The sequence below is a fragment of the Trachinotus anak genome, unplaced genomic scaffold (genome assembly GCF_046630095.1).
Source record: "Trachinotus anak isolate AG129_WGS33_773 ecotype Australia unplaced genomic scaffold, CSIRO_AGI_Tana_v1 ptg000018l, whole genome shotgun sequence".
Classification (NCBI taxonomy): Eukaryota; Metazoa; Chordata; class Actinopteri; order Carangiformes; family Carangidae; genus Trachinotus; species Trachinotus anak.
The window spans coordinates 15854632-15876405 of record NW_027273869.1 but is presented as its reverse complement, the minus strand read 5'-3'; the positions used below and the strand labels follow the sequence as shown (position 1 = coordinate 15876405).

At 42.6% G+C, this 21774-nt stretch overlaps 1 protein-coding gene across 5 annotated transcripts in view; it reads right to left on the bottom strand.

Moving 5' to 3' along the window:
• Nucleotides 1–21774, bottom strand: part of ppfia2 (PTPRF interacting protein alpha 2) — a 155577-nt gene that overhangs the window by 90279 nt on the left and 43524 nt on the right. The window contains exon 1 of one of the 5 annotated variants that reach the window (XM_071501856.1): nt 8306–8788. The exons of the other annotated variants lie outside the window; for them this stretch is intronic. Coding sequence (XP_071357957.1) covers nt 8306–8386 — 81 coding nt within the window. The 5' untranslated portion in view covers nt 8387–8788. Of the gene's footprint in view, nt 1–8305; nt 8789–21774 lie in introns of those variants that run through there. 5 annotated transcript variants of the gene reach the window in all.

Sequence of the window (21774 nt, the reverse complement as noted above, 5' to 3'; positions counted from 1 at the left end):
ATTCACAGCACTAGTCCATTTATTAAACAGGTCCCAAGTTTTCTTGAGGCTCTATCTGTCCTGATAAAATGTAACCTCATTTTCCAGTGGACATCTTTGACACCTGGACCCTACAGGATCGATGTCACTCGCACTGATGAATAAACGCTGAACCAGTCAGTCATCTGACCTGACACTCATCCCAGTTTGATTTCAGCCAAATGATAAATTCGCAGCTCTGTATTCTGTCACGGCACAATCTAAAAACTCTCTACCTTTCAGTTCCACATTGATGGATAAATGAGATCAGATTGCTGCAGTAAGCCAGGCAAAGGGTTACGCCATAATTGCATCAATGAAGAGAGGATGTTGCCACACTAGAATCTATTGAAGTGAGTGGCTTGGCCTGTGTGTGCACCCTGCTCCAATTTAAAATCTCTGTGGATCTGTGCTGTGTGTGTGTGTGTGTGTGTGTGTGTGTGTGTGTGTGCTACTAGCTCTGTATCAAATATGCTTCACAGTTCAACATGTGCTAACAGTGGCTGATACTACACCAGGAGATTAAAGGATGATGTGTGATAATGAGAGGAAGAAATCTGAGTCTCACATGAAAAGATGAGGCTGGAAATATTCTACATCTTTTCTTATTGTCACCAAAGCCCTTGAAAAGACTAATACTGTAACCAACAATGAGTAAATCCGTCTCTCAGCACTCTCTGACTTCTCTGTTCTGTCTTTACCACTATATTACTACAAGGGAAAAGGCTGTTTGACAGCCAGATAAAGCAATGAAAATATTCACAATATTTAAAATAAAATGTCACTCAGCTTCTATGCCAGCGCTCCCGGTTCCTTCTCTAAACTGAGAGGTTCGAATTATACTCTGAGAACCTCACACAACCCCAAGCTGATTTCCTCCTGCTAAAGACAGGCAAAGGCTTTTGGCAAACATTACTCCAACAGGACTGGCAACCATTTATAGCCAAGGTTTTGATGCACTAGTGAGTATTTCAGCTGCAAGACGCCGCTTTTTTGGGGAATTGTTGACGATACAAAACATAGTACACAACCATTTTTAGCCTTCAAATAGACAGTGCCTCCTAGATCTTCTATTGTGACTATAACAACAGAATGAGGGCACTTTTCAAAGCAAGCATCTGTGTAATTTCTGTCACAATCTGAAAACTGAGAGTCAGCCGTGAAAATGTTTTCTTGTATGTAATAAATAAGGGTCTTAAGAATTCCCCATTTATGGATATTTCTGCAGGTTGCCGCTAGCATGCGCAACAAGCTAACCCAGAAAGTTGAACGTGCCTTTGTAACTTCTTTCCCCCTGCGTTTTGTCTTAAAGGTGCTTCCTGCCAATCAAAGGTAGCAGTCTCAGCAAGCTCTTGGTAGTTTTAGGTATTTTATGTAAATGATTCCATTTTATTACCTTGCTCTACATAGCCTGAAGGACAAACATTGCTTGAGAAGTTCTAGGGCAGCAAAGACACAACTAAGTTGTTTATTTTACCGTTCCTGGTAGAGAAATTGCCGAGATCTGTTGTGTTTGTGTGGTTTCTTGTGGCTGTAAAGAGCACAAATTCCTGGAGGGAGTAGCACCAGTTACCTATGAAGCAGAGTCTTTACAGTAACACATTCACATCACGGGTACACAAGCAGTTCTATTCCTTCTCTATCGTCCCTCGTTCACACACACACAAACACACAACAACCCACACATGTACACGGGGGCCTCTTGCTTTCGAAAGCTCACTCATCCTTTTAATCGGTGTGGAATCCATTAAAGTGGGTCAAACTCCCTTCCCCATCTGCCCTGGCCAGATTTTAAATGCACGAGGGCTGATTAAAAAAAGACCAAGAAAATAGGGCAAACGCCCACAACACACACACACGTATACACACCACTCAGGGGACCAGCGGCAGGAAATAGATACCACAGGGAGGACTGTGTGTTTGCGCGCGTGCCGGTGAGGGTGTCGGAGGGGGTATTTGTAAGCAATTACAGCGTGCCAGTGTAACAAACAAAAGGTCAAGCACTTCGACTTCAATCCGTCAGCTGTGTATCAATTTGCCGTGTTCGCGCTAATTTGCATATGGCCACCTTTTGTTGTCCCCTGAACCGTCCATAAACACATGACACAGGGAGGGCGGGACACCAGAGAAAGGGCGGGGGTGGGGGGGTGTGTGTAACAGGGCGCTGGGTAAGACAGCTGTGGGGATAAGCTTGGTCCCACAGCTGGGTGTATTACTGTGTGTGAGTGGACATGTATGTGGTTCAGTGTGAGTTTGTCTGTCTTTTTTTTTTTTTTTTTTTTTGTGTTTCTTTCAAGCTGCATGTGTTTTCATGTATAACCACATGTTGCCGTGGATACACCTACACACATGTTCACGCTGCAATTCGAATCAGAACAGAGACGGTTACCAAGCGTCCTCCCTCCGGATCAACCTGCAGCGTCGTCCTGGTGTCATCAGAATCAGAATCAGAATCAGAATCGGAATCAGAATCAGGTTTATTGCCAAGTATGTTTTCACGTACAAGGAATTTGTTCTGGTGAATGGTGCAGAGCGCACCAAAACACCGAGGCAGCCATCTGCGGCGCCATTTAAAAAGGAGGAATGGGGAAAAACAAGTGGAGAGGAGAGGAGAAAAAAAATAACAGAACCCAAACTATACTCCTGGGGGGGGGGGTACAGTGTGGGATTCGGGAAAAAAAACCTCAGCAACATAGGCATATATAAACAAACACATCTTACAACACAGTGACTCAAGACAATTTGCTCCAGGGGAGGGGGTAAAGGGGGGAGGAGGTGATTCCAGTGCAGACAGGCAGCCAGCCGCAGCCGCTGCCATTTAAGGCGCAGCTATCGGACCCCGCCCGCCGCGCTGAATGGGAGGAAGCGGCGAAGGCGTGGGATGGGGTTGGGTTGTGAGTTGCATATGTACATGTAAGAGGTGTCCGTGAATGTGTGTGTGTGCATAGGCCTGGGGAGTCGCTTCGTCTAGTTCACAATCAGTGCCTCAGTTCGCAGGGTGTCATCGCGATAACACAGCAAGTTGTCATGTGACCAGCGGTGTCGCCACAGACATGTACAGATGGGCGGGACCCTGCATTGAGCCTATCATCATCATCATGCTGCACAAATGGGGATTTCCAAGATTAAGAGTTGGCACGCAGTCGACGGTGAGAGGTCACTAATACAGTAAGTTGAGCAAAGACGATAGGAAATGCATTAGAACGTCACTACAGCTGCAATCATTTCTCCATTAATCATTTATAGGGCTTCAACCGATGATATTTTCATGTCAATTGTTCAGTCCATAAAATGTCAGAAAATAGTAAAAAAAAAAAAAAAAAGCCAAACACAATGTCTCAAATCCAAAGCTGAAATCCAATAACCAAAACCAAAAGATATTTAATTAAATCTGACAGGAAAAAGTCAGATTTAAGAAGCTGGAGCCAGTGAATGTTTCATATTTCTGCTTATTAAAAATGACAGTTAATCAATAGCTTATTGCTGATTGACAAGTGTGGTTGTTTCAGTGCAAATTATTTGGCCTTTAAAGACAGAAAACTGGGAAAACACCATCACAAGATCCAAGTCCAACATCACAGAACCCAAATATATTCAATTTACAATAATAGAAAACAGAGAGAAAGAAAAAAAAAACACATTTGAGATGCTGGAATCAAGAAATATTTGGCAGTTTGACTTCATAAATAATAAAAGATGAATTGACTGGAAAAGTTTCCTGTAAATCAGCTGAAGTTTTCACACCGGCTTCATACAAGGAACCAAGGGCAGATAAAACAAGCTACTTTCTAATGAAGGCAGCTGATGTCCATGAGAGAATAAACACTAAGGCAGGCGGTGTCCACTGGGGGATAAACTGGAATTTAAGGCATCACCATGACGAGCCAGAAAAAAATAGGCGCTTACTTGTCATACCCCTGATGAGTCATCCAGCCTCCCTGCTCCATAAGCCCGACTGTTTTCAGGTGTGGGTGTGAAGGTGTGAGTGTGTGTGTGTGTGCGTGTGTGTGTGCAGGAGTCAGCACTGATTTATGCATCTGAAGATGTCGCCCTGAATAAGAGGCGCTGTGCCATTCCTGCACTTGGCTTAAGTAGCACACAACACAGGTTCAATCTGAGCCTCGGTCTTAAACGTGAAGGTAAGCACCAGGCTAAATGAGAAGTAGCACTTTTTAATCAGCACGTGCAGCCGTGTCATCCGTCTTTTCTGTCAGGCCCTGAACATGGGGGGGGGGGGGGGGGGGGTGTGGCAAACGAGACGCAGCTTTAACGGTTTGATTAAGCAGGGGGTTGGCCTGGGCTGCGGTGGCACTGACAAACACAGCACTGAGGACAGATGCTCGTAGATGCACCCAACCCCAAACTTCCCAAATGCCAGTTCACTGCAGAAGAGAGGATTACTTTGAAGGGGGGGAAGTGAGAGCCAGCTCCTTTTCTTTCCTCTCCTCTTCGTCAGGGGCCGGAAGGATATTTGTGAACAAAAAGACAGAGGGGACGAGTAAACTGTATCTGACAATCTGTCGGAGGGTTCAGCTGCCAACTTTGGTGCGACTTTGCCTGAGCTCTGTTGAGATTCGTCACCGTTACCTCCTTCTTGTTATCTACTTTCTCTCAATTAGCTCAACAATGTGAGCCTCTTGCTGTAATACTGCCTTCTACTGCTAGAGGTGACTGGCTGTATGGGCCATATGGGGAAGCAATGGAGGGAGGGAGGGAGAGAGAGAGAGAGAGAGAGAGAGCGCTTTAGGGCAAAGACATTACAGCTGAAAAGACTGATCACATGCAGTGCTAATTTGGCAACCAAGGACAAACACTGAGCAACAATTATATCTCATTTTTCAGGTAGTTCAAGCCTGACAAAGTGTTTGGCAAGGTATTATGGGATGGGACCAATGGGATGTTAAATACAAGGACATGTACAAAGCGGCTAATAATCTAACAAAAGAAAGATCCAATTTGAAGGCACTCCCTTTAAAGTGATACTTAGTACAAATGGGAACTATCATTGAAAGACACTAGTTTGTGATTTCAGCAAACAACTCTCTACCATCTGACTCACAACACTAGATCCTGCTTGTTTGAACTTTTACACCCAACTTCTCTCACTCAGTGAGCTCATTTCATGAAAGCTCAAATCCCAGAACTGAATTCATCTCAGCAGAAAAAAAAAATTGCCTGGGGAGCAGAAACATTGTGTGCACTGTTTCTCCAACTGACTCTTACCAGAACTACTCTATGAAATGTTGCACGATGATGACATTACACGAACACTTCCTGCTTTTATAATGGCTAGAAGGGGGTATCCAACATGTCTCTTGGAAATTATAGAGGCGGAACAAGGGTTGTGGTCTTGCTCTGGGAATTAAAACTTGTGTCACATGAAAGAGACTCATGGCTAAGACTCTGCTGTGAACCCACTAATATGGTCCAGCGAGTTCAGAACTCAGCCTGCAAACCTTCTCCCACGGGGGGGGAATCTCATTGGACGTCACACTCCAACACCAGCAAATGCACATATAAAAAAAAGGTACTGACGGAGGCATAAGCATCACAATGCACCAACAATTGCCTCAATCCTTTGTCAGAATGCAGTAACTGTATATAAAAAGGAGCTGTTCTTTATTACCACAACCCCCAAATTATTCTGTAGCCCTGCTGGCAGTGTGGCTATAGGGATGGCAATGTGGGTCTGTTGGATGGTCCCAACAACAACTGGGTTGGATTGATACTTTATCTGATTCTAGACATTCATGGCCCCCAGAGGATGACCCCTATTGGCTTTTCTTGCGGCCCCACTACGAGGTTGACATTTTTGTTTTAGTTTAGTTTAGTTTCATGCCGTGAAATTTGGCATTAACCACATTTTGTACGGATGGTCATGGTTACTAGATGATGGATCCTTGTGATTGTGGTGATCCTCTGACTTTTCATCTAATGCTGTAAAAAAAAAAAATAATAAATAAAAATCTGTTAAATCCTTTTGTTTGTGACCTGCAAAAATAATGACATTCCCAAGAAACTCAACTGTACATACTACTTAGTGCTGATTAGCAAATGTCATCATGGTTGCAAACTAAAATAAGATACTCAGCATGCTAAATGTTAGCCTTCTGATTTTAGCATTCATGTCAAGGCCTCTCAATGCTTTTGCACAGCCTCAAGAGCTGCTAGTGAGGACTTGGAGTTTTAGTCTTGCTTGTACCGTATCTCAGTCAATTGCTGGGCCATCAATCACTTTCTAACCTACACGTTATCACCAAACCACAGTGAGGAAGACGTGTTTTTTTCTTATTCTTCTCCCATCCGTGCTTCATGTTAATGTGCCACCTCTACTGCCTCCAAATGTCATTAAAGAGATATCGGGTTGAGAGATACCGAGAGTGTATACACAGCTGTGTGGCAGCCTGGTGAGCTCCCGAACTAAGCAAACTCTGACACTTCTGGGTACATGTTTGCAGAGCCTGGCGGTGAATACTAAAGGAATTGAATAACTTCATCGCCCTGATGGAGCCGCTGAGGCTTCAAAAGGCACCCTACTTTGCAATTTAATTCAATTTGCCCCGGCCAATTTATAATTGCAAACAGGGAAGGGCAATCTGATAAAATGAATATCATTAGGAGTTGGTAAACAATCTGAGACTAACTGTTTTACAGAGAAAGTACCGATTTAGCAAGGCTCAACGCAGCGATGCATGCTTTTATCTAACCAAGAAGGCTGGATCTTACATTACTTCAAGGGTGGAAGAAAAAAAAAGATTTGTGATTTATGTGTACTGAAGGGGCTCGATACCGACTTCCCCTACAATTCAGTTTTATGGGGATTTCCTGGGACTATAATCTGTGAGCTAGGACACCTTTGATTTTGTGATATCAGAGTAGCTTCTTCCAACAGGTACGAGCCCTCGGGGGGCCTTTCTTCACTAATGATTTGACATGAAAAGGCAAAGCTGAGGTTTACGACGCCCCAGACAAACACCGAAGGGGGAGAAAACCTTCAAATGTTAAAGTCACAGGCTGTGCTGTTAGAGGGCAGACAAACAAGATATTGCATGAGGTGATTTAAGAGGCAGGAGATAATAACACTGCGCCTTATTAGGAACAGTTTGCATTCCCTGGCCTTTCCTCATTGTTTACTGTAAAGATAAGGAGTCATCTAAAATATCACAGCACTGGCAAACTCTCAACTTCGCGAGTAGGGAAGAGACAGCTCGGCTGTGTTGCTGCCCCAGATTGTGATCGGACTGATGAGGCAGGTGTATTTCTCCATAAACATCTCATCTAGAAACTGAGCTCCAATCAGCACTTCAGCGCACTTGAAAAGCAACCCACAAACCACTTTGCACTCATCTTCAACAAAGCTTATGAAATCATGCTGACTGCACCTGGATACAAAAAATAAATATATAAATATATCAGCCATCATCTTTTTTTTTTTTATTATTATTTTTTACCCCCCCCCCCCCCCCACCCCTCATGCAAAAAGCATCCAGCAGGTTCTTGAACACTGCTGTGAGAGAGAAATCTCACTTCCTTCCCTTCTTTCCTTCCACCCACAGTAAAAACACGAGTGCTGGCTCGGTTACAGGACTCGATCAATATCCACTGACACTGCCTCATTGCCATGCACGGGCGGCGTACAGTAATCAATGTGGGGCACTGTGCACATCTGTCCTTATTCCTCTTTAGAAAACAGGGAGAATGGAGCGGAATTAGAGCACAGTTCAAATATAGATATATTGGGTGGGGGGGGGGGTACAGCATGAATAACTCAACATCATTATACAGCAGCGAGATGAAGATCAACTCTGAATTCTACTTTCTCATTATTCCACCCTCAGATGTTTTATTTAACAAGCTGAAGTGCGAAACCACAGAAATTCTTTTGCAATATTATTTATTTATTTATTTATTTGCATTCTTTCTTTTGAGAGCTTAAAAGTGGGATTATATAACAACTTTATCTCATTTCCCCATGGAATATAGGATGTCTGAGTGCACATACAGAGCCGCTCCTGAGCGTCCACTTTGTTTCACACTTCAATTCAAAGACGTTATTTCTGGATGCGTCTCCAAAATGCACAACAGTAGAAGGACTGCAGTGCAAAGATCCAACATGCAGTCCGCACCTGCAGGTAGGAAACACCACGCAGACACTCACACACACCTCTAAATATAACACAATAAGCCACATAGCTTTTTTTTTTTTTTTTGTCAAAGCAGTGAAAGCAAAACCCAGCCAGCACCGGAGGACGCGGCAGCTTGCAGAGGAGCTGCACAGTTCACTTGCCTGAAATGTGTAAAACCTCGTCCCGTTCGGCGGGTGGACCTTCGGGGAGTTGGTCCCCGTGCTCATGTCTGAGAAAATCATTATGTCTTTGGCGGGTACAATATCCAGATCCGACCCGGGCTGCCTCTGCAGGTGAGCCCAACGCGGCGCGCTTCACACACACTCCGAGGCGAGGACTCGGATCAGCCCCTGACCCGACGGTGCGCTCCCGGCATCGGGAGGTGGAGCGCTCCGGTTTGACAGGGCGGGGAGGAGGAGAGGGAGCGAGGGGGGGGCGAGATGACAAAAGTGAAAACAAGGCAACTCTCCGGTGTTTCTTCAACACGTCCCCGGCCTCTCTAGCGGTTTGCCTGGAGGGTAAAACCCGCGGAGAGACACCGACTCCATGGCCTCCCAACGCCCCGCTGCGAGCAGCTTCTGCCAGCCTCTCTGACGGCTCCGAGTGTGCGTGGATTATCACCTTCCTCCTCCTCTGGCTTCACCAATAATCAGCCGGAGCATCACAGCCCGGCTCAGCCAGCAACACACCGCCTGCCTCCATTGGCAGCAGCGGCGACACAAACGTTCGCTCCTTTTTTTTCTTTTACACTGTAAAAAAAATGTCCTCTTGTTACAAAGTCATTTCATAGCCTTTCTTCAGACACTTGAAAACAACAATTCCCTTTTTTGTTTTTTTTATGTTTAAAGCGCCACTGTGCAAAAAAATAAATAAAAATAAATAAAAATAAAAACAAACATAATTGAAGATGAATATTACATTTAATATAGAAAAGGCGTCATTTGCATTGAAAACGTGACAACACTTTATTATTATTATTTGACTTGTAGCCTATGTTGTGCAGTTTTTTTACAGTGTAGCTCCGCATTGATTGGAGGAGGAGACGGATGTTTGAGTCCCTGAACTGTGGCTGTTTTCACGGTGTGAAAGATGTCTGTTCGCTCAGAGGCCTGATGTTTTCGTGGCTTTCCCTAACCTGTGCTAAATGTAGGTCACAGAATGAAAGCCACTGTATTTGATGGTTACACATCAGACTTTTACTGAAAACCAGTTGTGGTTGGGTCGGTATTGTCAACATGATGGATATGAGGCAGTTTGAGTGATTGACTGTTTAATCAGTGTTGTCTTTGGAGGGTCCTTCACCTTCACTGCAACACACAGTAAAGTTTTACTGTGCCTTTGTTTGTCTTGGAACCAAACTCGTCCAGCTGGCAGACACTCCTCTCCGATAACTATGAAATATTATCTAACAATGGACTTTTTTCACATGTTCAGGTAATCATCACCCACATTCTCTGCACTCTGCAACTCAAATTCATGGCTGGGAGTCAGAGACTTTGTGTCTAGCCAAGACTTATTCATGCACTGATATCATCCAGAGAAGACTGTTGCAACGCTCCCCTCACTGAGTTACCAAATAAGATCATTACACAGCAACAGCTTATTCAGGATGCTGCTGTAAACTAAGATAAGAAAACATATTACTCCAATTCTCAGGTCTTTGCACTGGTTTCCAGTCAGATACAGAACTGAATTCAAAGTTTTACTTATTGTCTACAAGACACTACATGATCTAGTCCATAAAAATGTTTGATCTAAACTTTTATATCTATAAACCTAATAGGTCTCTAAGATCTGCAGAAGCTGGTCAGTTAGTGGTGCCTAGAGTTCAAACCAAACAGCTGCCCACTGCTGGAATCAGCTCCCAGTGGACGTCAAGTCTGCCCAAACTGTAACTGGCTTTAAAAAGAAGCTACATTCTTCCACTGCCTTCATTTATTCAATCATTTATAGTCTTGCACTTTAATGAGATATTATGTGTTTTTATACAATTTTCTTATTATGCTTTTTACTCAGATTTTTTTTTAATGCTTCTTTTATGTCCGTTAAGCACATTGAATGACCTCTAATGTGCTATTCAAATGAATTTGCTTTTCCCTTGCCTCACAAATAAATGCACTTTTCTGAAAACGGAGAGGTGCAGTGATGTGTTCTTCCCAAGTCACCATCCATTATAAAGCTGAAACATTTCCACCCCTTCCACTGACTCCTGCATTAGATGCACTTCTGTCATGTTGTCATGCACAGGGTTTCTATAGGTTTTTTTTTTTTTTTGTGGTGATGCACTTTAAGATTTCTTTCAAATTGAACTACTTCAGCCAATTTAAGGCACGTGCACTGACTAGAAGGAACTTTTATCTGCAATTTTAGATCAAGGACAGCACTTCCAACAAGGAGTGACATGTCTCTCCAAAACAAGAAGAGAAGAGTGGGGAAGAAAAAAGAAAACTTAAATATAAAATAATTTTCTTTCTTCCATTGAACTGGGGGCCAGAAATCAAGTTGACATTTTCTATCTTGATGAACTGGACTGATAATTGGATCAAAGAGCAAAATATTGAACTATTACCCAGATCTCAAATCTAGTTCATAGTCAATCTAGTTTATATAGGAACAACCCCAGCGGTTCATGCTCTGACCTGATTTTGTGCCGTTAGCTGCAGCTGAGCGAGCTTGATTACACTGAGTGGGTTGAACTCGCTGTTACAGCCTCACACTCTTCACTGGGATTTGGTTCTGGGAGACTTCAAAGTATTTGCTCTCGACATAGCAGGTTAACAGCTTTTCCAGCTATGCTGCAGTGGATCCCATTAACCGGACTGAGCTGAGGTTACGCTCCTGACCCGGGAATACAAACCAAATATAATTCAACTCACCACTGTACTATAATGTGAGTAAGATCAAATGCTTTTAGAAGATGACTAAGGCCACCAGGAGTAATAATTAGCAACAGTAAAACGAGAGTTTCCTCTGTGACTTGAATGCAGAGGTGCATGCTGGGACTGAGTGAGTTCCTATCCCCTGATCTACCCAGGTAGAGACTTCCAGGTGGGGTCTAAAGTTGAGGCATCTGATCGGCTGATAAAACTTGAGCACAGCACAACTGGAGGCATCTTGAGCGGAGTGAAAGTAGCCTTCATTCTCACAAGCTGCAAAGTGGGTCGTCCGCTGATCAGAAGGTCGATGGTTCGAGTCTGTGAGTCAAAGTGTCCTTAGGGAAGATACTGAACCCCATATCGCCCCGGATGGCTATCCATCAGTGTCTGAGTGTGTGTGTGGGTGTGAGGCATGAATGTGTGAGTGACTGGGTGAATAGCTTTGTGGTTGATAAGATTAGAAAGGAGCTATATGTCCAATTACCATTATCAGCCACTATGCAACATGCAGTGATGATGATGGTGAGTTTCAGAAAGAAATGTGTTATATTGGGAGAAATTGGAGGTACAGTAAGGTATGATTTTAGTGTGATTTCCAGAGGAATAAAAGAGCACAGTTAACCTTTTCTTTGCTTCACGCTGTGACATCCTCTGTTCTACTGTTCTGCTGCTCTGTGTCCTTTTCACTTGTAACAAGCTTTGCTCCACCTGCTGCAGCGTCACCCACAGAGTGGGGGAGTGTGGACGTGCAGGATCTTTGCCATCAGGGGCTATACTAAGCCCTCCTGCACATCAGTCACAGAAAGGGACTCGCCTGTGTGCTGCAGTGCACCGGACTCTGACGTCATTGTACAGATGTGCAGTGGGCATGGCTTAGTGCTCCTAAGTGCTCATTGGCTTGGGCCTCTCAATCCTCTCTGTGTTTCCTCCGGCTCTGATCGACACTCCTGTTTGTCTTTCAGCGTTTCTGAAGCTGCCTGAAAGCATCACAGATGGAAAATGATATTTGAGTGAAGAGAGACGGAAATTGAAAATGAATTAAAGCAGGTTATTGTCGAACACATTAAACAGTTAATAGAATTTTTGATCAAAGTTGGGTTTTAAAAAAATTATATTTCTAATCAATATTTCATCAAAGTGCTCATTGGCATGGTCCCAGTGAGGTGGTTTGTGCAAACACAGAGGCAGCACTTATTAAGCTGACACCTGAATGAGTGTGCATGTGTGTGTTTGTGTGTGTGCTTGTGTGTTTTCATGCAGGCCAGCACGTCTCCGTCTCCTCAAATGCATCCCTCTGTCCATCTAAATCCCTTAAGAAGAAAAACACACACAGTCCTGTTTTATCAAAGAGCTCAAACAAATTGATTCAGGGTTTGAAAGCCTGTGTTTGATTGGTCCACAGTCCTAATCTATGGGGCCAGCTCCAGCCTTTGACGGATAGTAGCGGTGATAATACACAAATTGGGATATGAGAGGCATGTGTGAATTTCTGCAGAGCAAAGCTAATATGCATTTAGGTAGGAATATGTGAAGCTGCTTGGAGAGATCTTGCTAAGGGCAGATAAGAATTCCTCATTAAACCCCTAGCTGTTCGGAGAACACAGATAAAACACTTAACAATGACCCACAGCAATAACAGTGGGAGTATGAGCTGCAGTAACCTGAGGTTATGTATGTAAATCGCACATTTCCATTTACTCTTCGTGTGTGTGCTTGTACTGTATGTCTCTAACTCACACTGGAAGCTTGTGACAGAGCATTTCGCTGTAAGCTTGTTTGGTCAAACAACCACTTAAACTGCAAATGAGCTGCAAACAAGGAAAAGAAAAGAGTGACATTTTGTGCATACGAAATGAGGATTTGGCTATTGCAACTCCATCTTGCAAGACGTTGTAAGAAAGCTAAACCAGCGAGGAGTGAATTCTTTTATGTCTGAAAAATGCAAATCATGCTGCACCAAAATAACATCATTGGCAGCAGGTTTTTTTTCTGTCAGCGGTGAACATAACAGAAAAGTCAAATTAATCGGTTACATTAAATACTCTCCCAAAGGGGACAAATGAGATGACGGCAATTCCTCTGGGAACAGGAGCCATGAGAGTCTGTCCTGACATGCAGTGCAAAAATACACATGGAGCCTAAACTGTCAATCTGAATAAAGCTGGAGGGAAATATGGCGATTATTCAAAACAAACCTTATGCAAGATGAGAATGTTGTCTTGAAAATTGCTTGAATTTAAATGGTCACGCTCATTCAAAAGCTCAAACAACCTGTAATGGAACTAGTCCTGCAAAATCACAGATAAACCTTTTAATTTTTTCCATTAGCTGATTAGTAATTTAGTCCCTGGGCAAAGGTGACATCCTCAAATTGCTTATTATGTCTGACAAATATTCCAAAACCTGAACACATTCCATTTGCAATCATAAATACTAAAAAACAAAAGCATCAAAACCCAATCCAATTATTGTTTCAGTGCTACACGTAAAACTATTGGCAATATTGTTGATTTATAGACAAATGCCAGCAGCAGAGAGAGAATGTGCTCAGGCACAGTGGTGCTGTGAGCTAACATTAGCATGCTGACATTCCAACGATGACAGTGCTAACAGCAGGTATAATGTTCCCCATCTTATTAGCATGCTAACATTTGCTAATTAGCTCCAAACACAAACTACATCTTGGGTGTTTGAAAAGTCAGAGGATAACCAAAGCCATTTGGATAAATCATCTGAGACACCAACCACACTGCCAACACTGAAGCCATCAAGCTAGCATGAGCTAAAAAATGGTCAATGCAAGGTGACGTATTCAAAGGTTTGTTCGACCAAAAGTCCAAAACCCAAAAGAGATGAAAGATGAAAATGTTTGGTGTTCATGCTCAGTAGATGTAAAGGGAGCTGCTAATCACACAAAATAAGACGTTGCCAAAGGAAACTGATGGGACATGATTTTCTGACCTGGATCATGAAATGCACTAAAAGAAATCATTAACAGAACAGTACAGTAGATAATCCAGTGATTTACTGACACAGTGCCGTCATTTCCAGCTATCATAAGCTGCCTTAAATAGCACAGCTCCAGAGGCGTCTCCTCCCTGCTTCAACTACATGCCAAGGTGCACATTTGAAATGCAGCACATGATAAATCACCATGGGTTTCCAGGACTGGGGACACTTGGGGAAGATGGTGGCATGTTAGAATTAGCATACTCAGTTGTCACCATGCCTGGTGTGTCAAACACACACACTCTTAACAAGCTGACGAGAGACGAGGCCCTTTAAGGCACTGGAGCTGTGTTGTCATGTGCTTTGGTACCTACTGTATTGTAGAGCTCCCCGAAGAGCTCAACTGTCAGCTGAAGCAATTGGCAAATCTGCACTCATCCTCTGGGTGTGGAGTCAGATTACAGTGAGAGACAAGGATCTGTGAGCCTCAAGGATAGGCCTTGCTGTATCTCAAAATGCTGTGAAGAATTAGGACAAATCATTGACGAAAAGCTTTTTTTTCTGTTTGGGTTTTCATAGTAACATTCCTGAAAAAGCGTATGGTTTTCTCCCTCATTCTCTATGCAACTTCCTGATCGCTCAGTCTACAGCTGAAGGGCTCCTCCAGGCTGCACAACACTGTCACCTTCCATTATCAGCCTTGTCGCTGCCTAATGAGGGCTTTCCCTGTTGCCGTACCCTGCACCAAACTCTCCTGACTGTTATTGGCATCAAAAATGTTATTTCAAATTGTCTGTGGCTTCATTTCCCTTAAACGAATTCCAGAAATTCTGTAACTGCTCCATCTCTACAACCAGAATACTAATTTTCTGAAGCATGATGACACAGTTTTGCTTTTGATTGCTATTCCTGTTGAGTGTTTTGAGATCGCTTTTGCTCTGACGCCTAACGTGGCCCAAATAGCAAGTCTCTTGACTGGCTTGTTTTAATATCTGCCAGCTACTGGGTCTTACAAGATTACCAAGTAACACTCCCACTAGATCTGCAGGTGTCAGTAAAGGCCGTGGGTCCCTCCCTGCACAGAGGCATCTTGGGAAACGAAGGTCTGAAGTGGAGCAGCAGTGGAGGCATATTGATTGTGTCAACAGTCATGTGTGGGCAGACAGCCGTAATGGACGTAGCCCTGATCCTGTCACTGCTGAAGCATTAGAGAGATATTGTCAAGGGTACAGTGTAACTGAATGTGTGTGTATGTGTGTGTAACCTCAACCAGTCAATAAGATGTGACTCAAAGAACAAAATGATTTTGCATATGGAAAAAAAAAAAAAAACAGTGTAAGGGTAAAGCTACATAGACAAAAACCTCAACGGAATATTAGTATTTTTAGTAATTCAAGAAGATGCTTGTGGAGCCATTTGCACCTAAGACCATACATGCAAGGAGATGTTGTAACTAACAATATAAATTCTACTTTTCATACTTAAAAGCATTGGTGTTATTAAGTAATTATATTCCAAAATAAAAGCCCTAATAACCTAAAAGAAGGATGCTCTGCCCTGAGGCTATATGTATACTGTATGTGGTGGAGGTGGATGCTTTGGTATGGTGATGGAGAGACACACAGGGCTCAGAGCGAAGCAGCTGAACTCACACACCAACATAAGAGGTGCACTAAAACACTTCTTCGTCCACTAGCTGCTTCCAATAGCAGAGATGTTATGGGTAAGTATTAACAGTTTGAGGACTTCCCTACCCAGGAATCTTGTAAGGCATTGCAAACTGCACGCTCCATGCTTACCATTTGTGGATTAGATTCTGATGTAACACATAAAGAGCCTGAGGGTGTAAACACTGGGACTCCTGTGGGTGGAGGCAGCTTTGATTTAAGCAAACAGACCAAATCTACATAACTCTATTGCAGCCATAGGATCTTTCTTTTTAACATAAAAAAATTGTGGCTTGGTGCAGTAAACCATACTTCTTCCACATCTCTTTATCTCTCCATCTTTCACATTCTACTCCTCTGAGTCTCTCGCCTCTTGTCTAACGTGGTCATTTTAAAGCTCTGAGTCATGTGGCTGCTGTGTGATTTCTACCAAGCAACAGGCATCAGGACAATGAAATCTAAGGGACTATTCTTTTCCATTTTTGATCTGCTGGATCTCAAAGCAGATTGTGTAACACATCCACTGTCACTGGAAAAAGGAGGAGATTGATACATTGCAGCTACTGAGGCAGTCTATAACTTAAGGTACTGCTTGCCGCCCCTTTGGGAAATTCCAAGTCTTCTTAGCAGTCGAGTTGTTTTTTTTCTCACCAAAGCTGCACGGGAAGCTAAAACAGTCTTTGACATTTTTCCCCTGGATGTTAGACTCAAAGAAGAGATTTTGTCAGAAGGTTGTCATTTGAAATCACTTTTATTCTACTGTATAGCTAAGAGAAAGACAGTCTTTTGACTTATGGGCTTTAAAAAAAAACAAGTAAAAGGCAGACAGGAAATAGAGGTTAGAGCTCTTCTATGCTTTTAAGGTCAGTCAGGACTTGAGGTTTCATCCCTGTGGTCATCTTGGTCAAATGACCCCTCGATCCCACTTCCGCAATTCCTGACAGCAAATACAAAGGAAGCCTATCCTCTTGACCACGGACACTCCCATGTTCTTCTATTTCTCAGGTCTCTCTCTTTTCCTGAAGTAACGGAAGTAACATCTGATCCCAAATGATCCAAATTGAAATGATGGATCTATTGGACATTTCGTGAATATGGAAAATTCAGGACGTAGGATCAGGAGTAATGCTGATATGGTTATTTCCTGTTGATAATTACAAAAATGTCCCAAAAAAGTAAATGTGGAAATGATCCACTGATGTTAAAATAATACACACACATTTCCCCTGATGTTTCCCCAACTGGAACATCAACAACTTAATACTGAATAAGATTTAACATCACGTTCCACAGAAGGTTCAATGATATTTTGTTGCTAGAGATAAAGAGTTGGTCCCATCATACCTCATGCTGTGTATTGAACTCCTCAAACACTGCTACTGGTGACAGGTATTTGTTTACTCATACATAAAATAACACAGACAGAACCAATTCCAGGCTGCACTTGGAGAGCCTATCGGGGGAAAGTAATCAAACTCAAAGCGAACACGAAGCGGAGAGAGCAGCCTTTTCAATCATCCCCCCACGGGCGAACTAACACTGCATCGCAAACGCGCCTTTTTCACTGTCCGTGATCATGTGGTGCTGTTGTGCTCAGCACTTCTAAAGAAACATGCTGATTCGGGTATATTAACTGTCAATCATTATTTTCAGTGCAGTAATTCATGTGCACACGCTGAAAGGCAGAATCCGGAGGTAATAGAGAGTCAAAACTGTGGATCGACAGGCTCGTTTCTCCCCGGCTGCAGTGAACATGAACATAAATCTACTCATAGATCAATAACTAACTGTAAATGCTTTTTTTTAAAGTTCTTTTTTTTGCCCATTTTATGCCTTTATTATTCAGTAGGACAGTGAAGAGTGCCAGGAAATGGGACAGAGAGAAGGGGAATATCATGCAGCAAAGAGTCCGGCTAGATGGGCTATGTGGTATGCACTTAACTGGTCAGGTCACCCCCTCTAAATGTTCTTTATAAAGGTTATATAGTTATGTTTTTACTAGCATCTGATGGTGTTAGCTAGCTAGCTGTTAGCATCTACGCCACAGCTAACATTGCTAACATTGTCAGAAGATGCTATTTCATGCTTTAATATCAATGCATTTGTTCTGTAGAATACACAACAATAAAATGCACATCTGTGGTTAACACTATAGAAGTGTCCAAAACTTTTTTAACACAATGAAATAAACACTCTTCAAGCTGCTATTTTGAGGTTTATGGAAAGATAAAAAAGGAAAAAAAAAAAGAAAAATATAATCCAAAAGTCGTACATAATGGCTGAGTCACAAAATGCAGAGCTCTGATGTGAAGCCGCCCACATCTCATTCTTGCTAACAGGCTCTGCAGTCTAATTAGAATGTCATGAGGCTTTTTTTGGACGCACGAATCTCTTAGAGGCGACATTAGAGGAGAAACTGTGAAGCTATGTGCTCACTGGTGTAAGGGCAGAGACATTCTTTAAGTGACATACTTTGAAGTTATGTCTTCTTTACCGTGTGTGAGTTCATGTCAGAAGTTAGAGAGAGAAAAAAAAAAAAAAAAAACACTTCAGATTCAGTTCAAACACATAAACCAGATAACGTCAAACATTGCATCATTGATGTTGGATCCATTGATGCTGAGTGTCACTGAGCTTTGAAGCCCAGAACCTGCTGTTGTGTCACTGCCGTCAGGAGGGAATTTTGGCCCGGTTTATAGCACGGTGCACTATTGCAGGCCTCCTGCTGAGAGTTGCAGGGAGCTTGACTGCATCTTGACTCTTATGTTTTTTCAACATCTTGTAACTGCTGGTGTAACCTTTGCTACTAAGTCAAACAGTCTCCTACAGAAAAGTGCAAGAAAACCATAAAAGAAACAGGATAAATAAATTTTTGTGTTTATGTTTTTTAACTGATTTTTATTAATGTTTTTTCTTATTATTATTATTATTATTATTTTGTAATTTTGTATTTTGTATTTCCTTATTTATAGAGTCCATTAAGTGCCTTTGTGATTTATGGAACAATGATATTTAGATTATTTTCATTTTATTTTTGACTCAAATAGAGCTGGATGAGTCAGCAACACTTCAAGTTTCCAGCGTATGTCTCCATAACTCAACCCAAATAAATATTTAGGTTGAGTTATGGAGACAAACTTTAATAAATGGGCCACACTTCCATTTCACCTTGCACCTGTGTGCACAGATTAGAGAACCAGAGCTGAACTTCTGATTCTACCTGAGTGAAGCTCAGAGCAGAGACAAGATGGCAGCTTACACTGCCTCTGGGGATCTGAGGGATTCTGCGGCAGTCAGGCAGGCAGGCTGGGATTACACTTCCTTTAACAGGCCAGGATGACAGGCTATAATATGATTACTCTTGTCTCTAAAAAAAAAAAAAAAAAACCCACTTTGACAACTGACCCATCCTTCACATCACACTCCACCTGAAAATCAAAATAACCAATAAAATACTGTACATGTTCACCTACACTGACAAAGCGCTGTCAGTGGCAATTCTGGGAGCATCCACAGCGATGTGGGTTTGCCGTCTTAATAGCAGTCATTTGGAAGATTTAATAAGCACTTATGCATGCACCAACATACACACATATACTCTCCTGTCAGTCCGCAGAGCTCCGAGTGGGCGGCTGATGCCTCTTAAATGGAGTTTAGTGCAAAATTATGCAGCGCGTCTGCGTGTGCATGCATGCGTGTCCATGGTGCTTTTTAAAAACGAAACAATGCTAATATGACAGTGGCTCCGTGGGGCTGTTATTCGAACCAGTCTTAAGAGTGTAACCTTTCAATTCCACTTTTTTTTAAAACCGGGCAGTAGGTATCACTATGGCCAGAATAATTCTAGATTAAAGATGATGCAATTAATTAGTTTTCAAAAGCTAGAAAGGTAATTTGCTGATATTTCACAATGAGGGAAATGTTTTTATATGACTGATTCTCTTCAAACATGACTTCCCTGTGTAAAAATCTAATGGGTGGGATTTGGTCGTCTGCTGTCCAAGGCCGTTTGATCGCAGTAAATCTTTATTACTATTGCAATTCAATGAGACTCTAATTGAATAAGGTGGACAAGTTTCAATCACCAGCGGAGTTTCTTTCCTGTAACTGAGGGCTGAGTGTGAAGGAGGAAATCTAAGAGGAGACATATTGCACCAACAGAAATGAAGTGGATATTGACACAATCAATCTTCCAGGAGTGAACAAGCACATCTCGTTTTATTTGGCACATATGTGTGTGTGTGTGCGTGTGTGTGTGTGTCTTTCTCCTAACCACCGTCTCCCCTGATTGTTTTTACTTTATTTGCAAGTTCAGACTCATCTGTCTTCTCCAGCAGCGCAGAGCAGGAGGGAGGGGGGTGGGAACAATCTCATAACTTTCTCATTACCGCCCCCAGCCCCATGAAGAATACTGCTGCTGCTCACAGATAACAACAAACCTTGCTTTTGGGACGCGAAATACCATTTCTGCTGCAGTTTTGCTTTCTGACTCTGAAACTCATTAAGTTACCCAATAAAGGGATGAAGGAAATAAGGTTAAAGTTCTTGTGATGTTGGGAAAAACTGAGTGTATGTAATATTTAGGGTGAGTACTGGATGAAACCTAGAAAAAACATATTATGACTCCAGGATGAGCATAAATCCACATCACACACCAAAAAATTATTACAATTTTTGCTCAATTAAGGCAGAAAAATCAGAATTTATGGACAAATTATGCACCACTGCTGTAGAGAAGCAAAAAGAAACTCCTGCGTCAACTTGAGGAAGTTTACGAATCCACCTAAACCTCATTAACGGGGCGGACAGACGGCCTGCTTCTCTAAAGGCCAAATCATCACGGCGGTGGGTGATGGATGGAAATGAAAGCTGTCCCCACTGTTTAACTGAGAGAACACACACTGTCCCCAAACAGACCATCCATCCTCCCCGATGTGGACACGGAGCACTCCGTCTTCTGGCCTGTCGCCGGCAACCAGCAGGGGCCTGCACTTGATCACACGCCTTAATTGGCCTCGTGACAGTGCAAACACACTCATATGGACGCGCAAACACACCAAAGGCAAACAAATTAAGCTTCGGAGAAGACGTTAACACATGCACGACCTGTCGAGAATCTGAGACATCATCTTCCATTCAGGATAAAAAAAACAAACAAACTGCGTGTTAAATCTCTGCTGCCAGAAGTTGCTTCTATCTTTGTCAACACAGTGGTCGCAAGATGTATCTTCAGCAGTCCGTCTTCCCCGAAGAAGAAAGGAGTGGAAAAACCATCTGTTTCCATCTTTATTGACATTGGCTGCTGCTTTTAACCTGATAAAGACCATTATGAAGTCTGAGGGAGTCCTCTGACACAAATGACTTGTGATTTATAGCTTTGATTCGCCCCCTTTGCTGAAGAGCCAATTCATATTCCGCCAGTGGAAGTATCAAGAGAATTTGTCTCACAGATTATCACGGCTGCAACATCGCTTTGCAAAGATTAGTTTAATGAATGCTTGAGACCTGTTAGAAGATATTGGAGGAGATATATGAGTAATGATCCATGTGCAAAGGTGAGGGTATAGACATAAGGGGGTGAATGATGATGAGTTTGTGTTGCATGAGTTGGCAAACTGGAGGTTGGAATTAAAGACAGAATGGACTTATTGTCAAATGGCACCATCTGCTGGGCAAAGACAGTTATTACAGTCCATTGACCATATCAGTCCTAAATCTTGGGGATCAAGGATAGTAAAACACTAAATCTGCACAATTACATCTATTCTGTTTAATATCGAGCCTGGGTAAATGAAATGATCTCTCTGTCATCACGTTAAAACACTTAATTTAAATGGTGCTTTTCTAATGACTAGTTCTAATGAACTGTCCACCTACACTGGTGATATAGTTGTGTTTGTGATATGTATTGTATGTATGGGCAGCACAGTGGGTCAGGGGTGAGCACTGTCACCTCACAGCAAGAAGGTTCTGGGCCACAGTCCAGAGACATACGGAGGTTATGTTAACTGGTGACTCTAAATTCCCCGTAGGTGTGAATGTGAGTGTGAATGGTTGTTTGTCTCTATATGTCAGCCCTGTGATAGACTGCCAACCTGTTCGGGGTGCACCCTGCCCTCCCCCAGTGTCAGCTGGGAT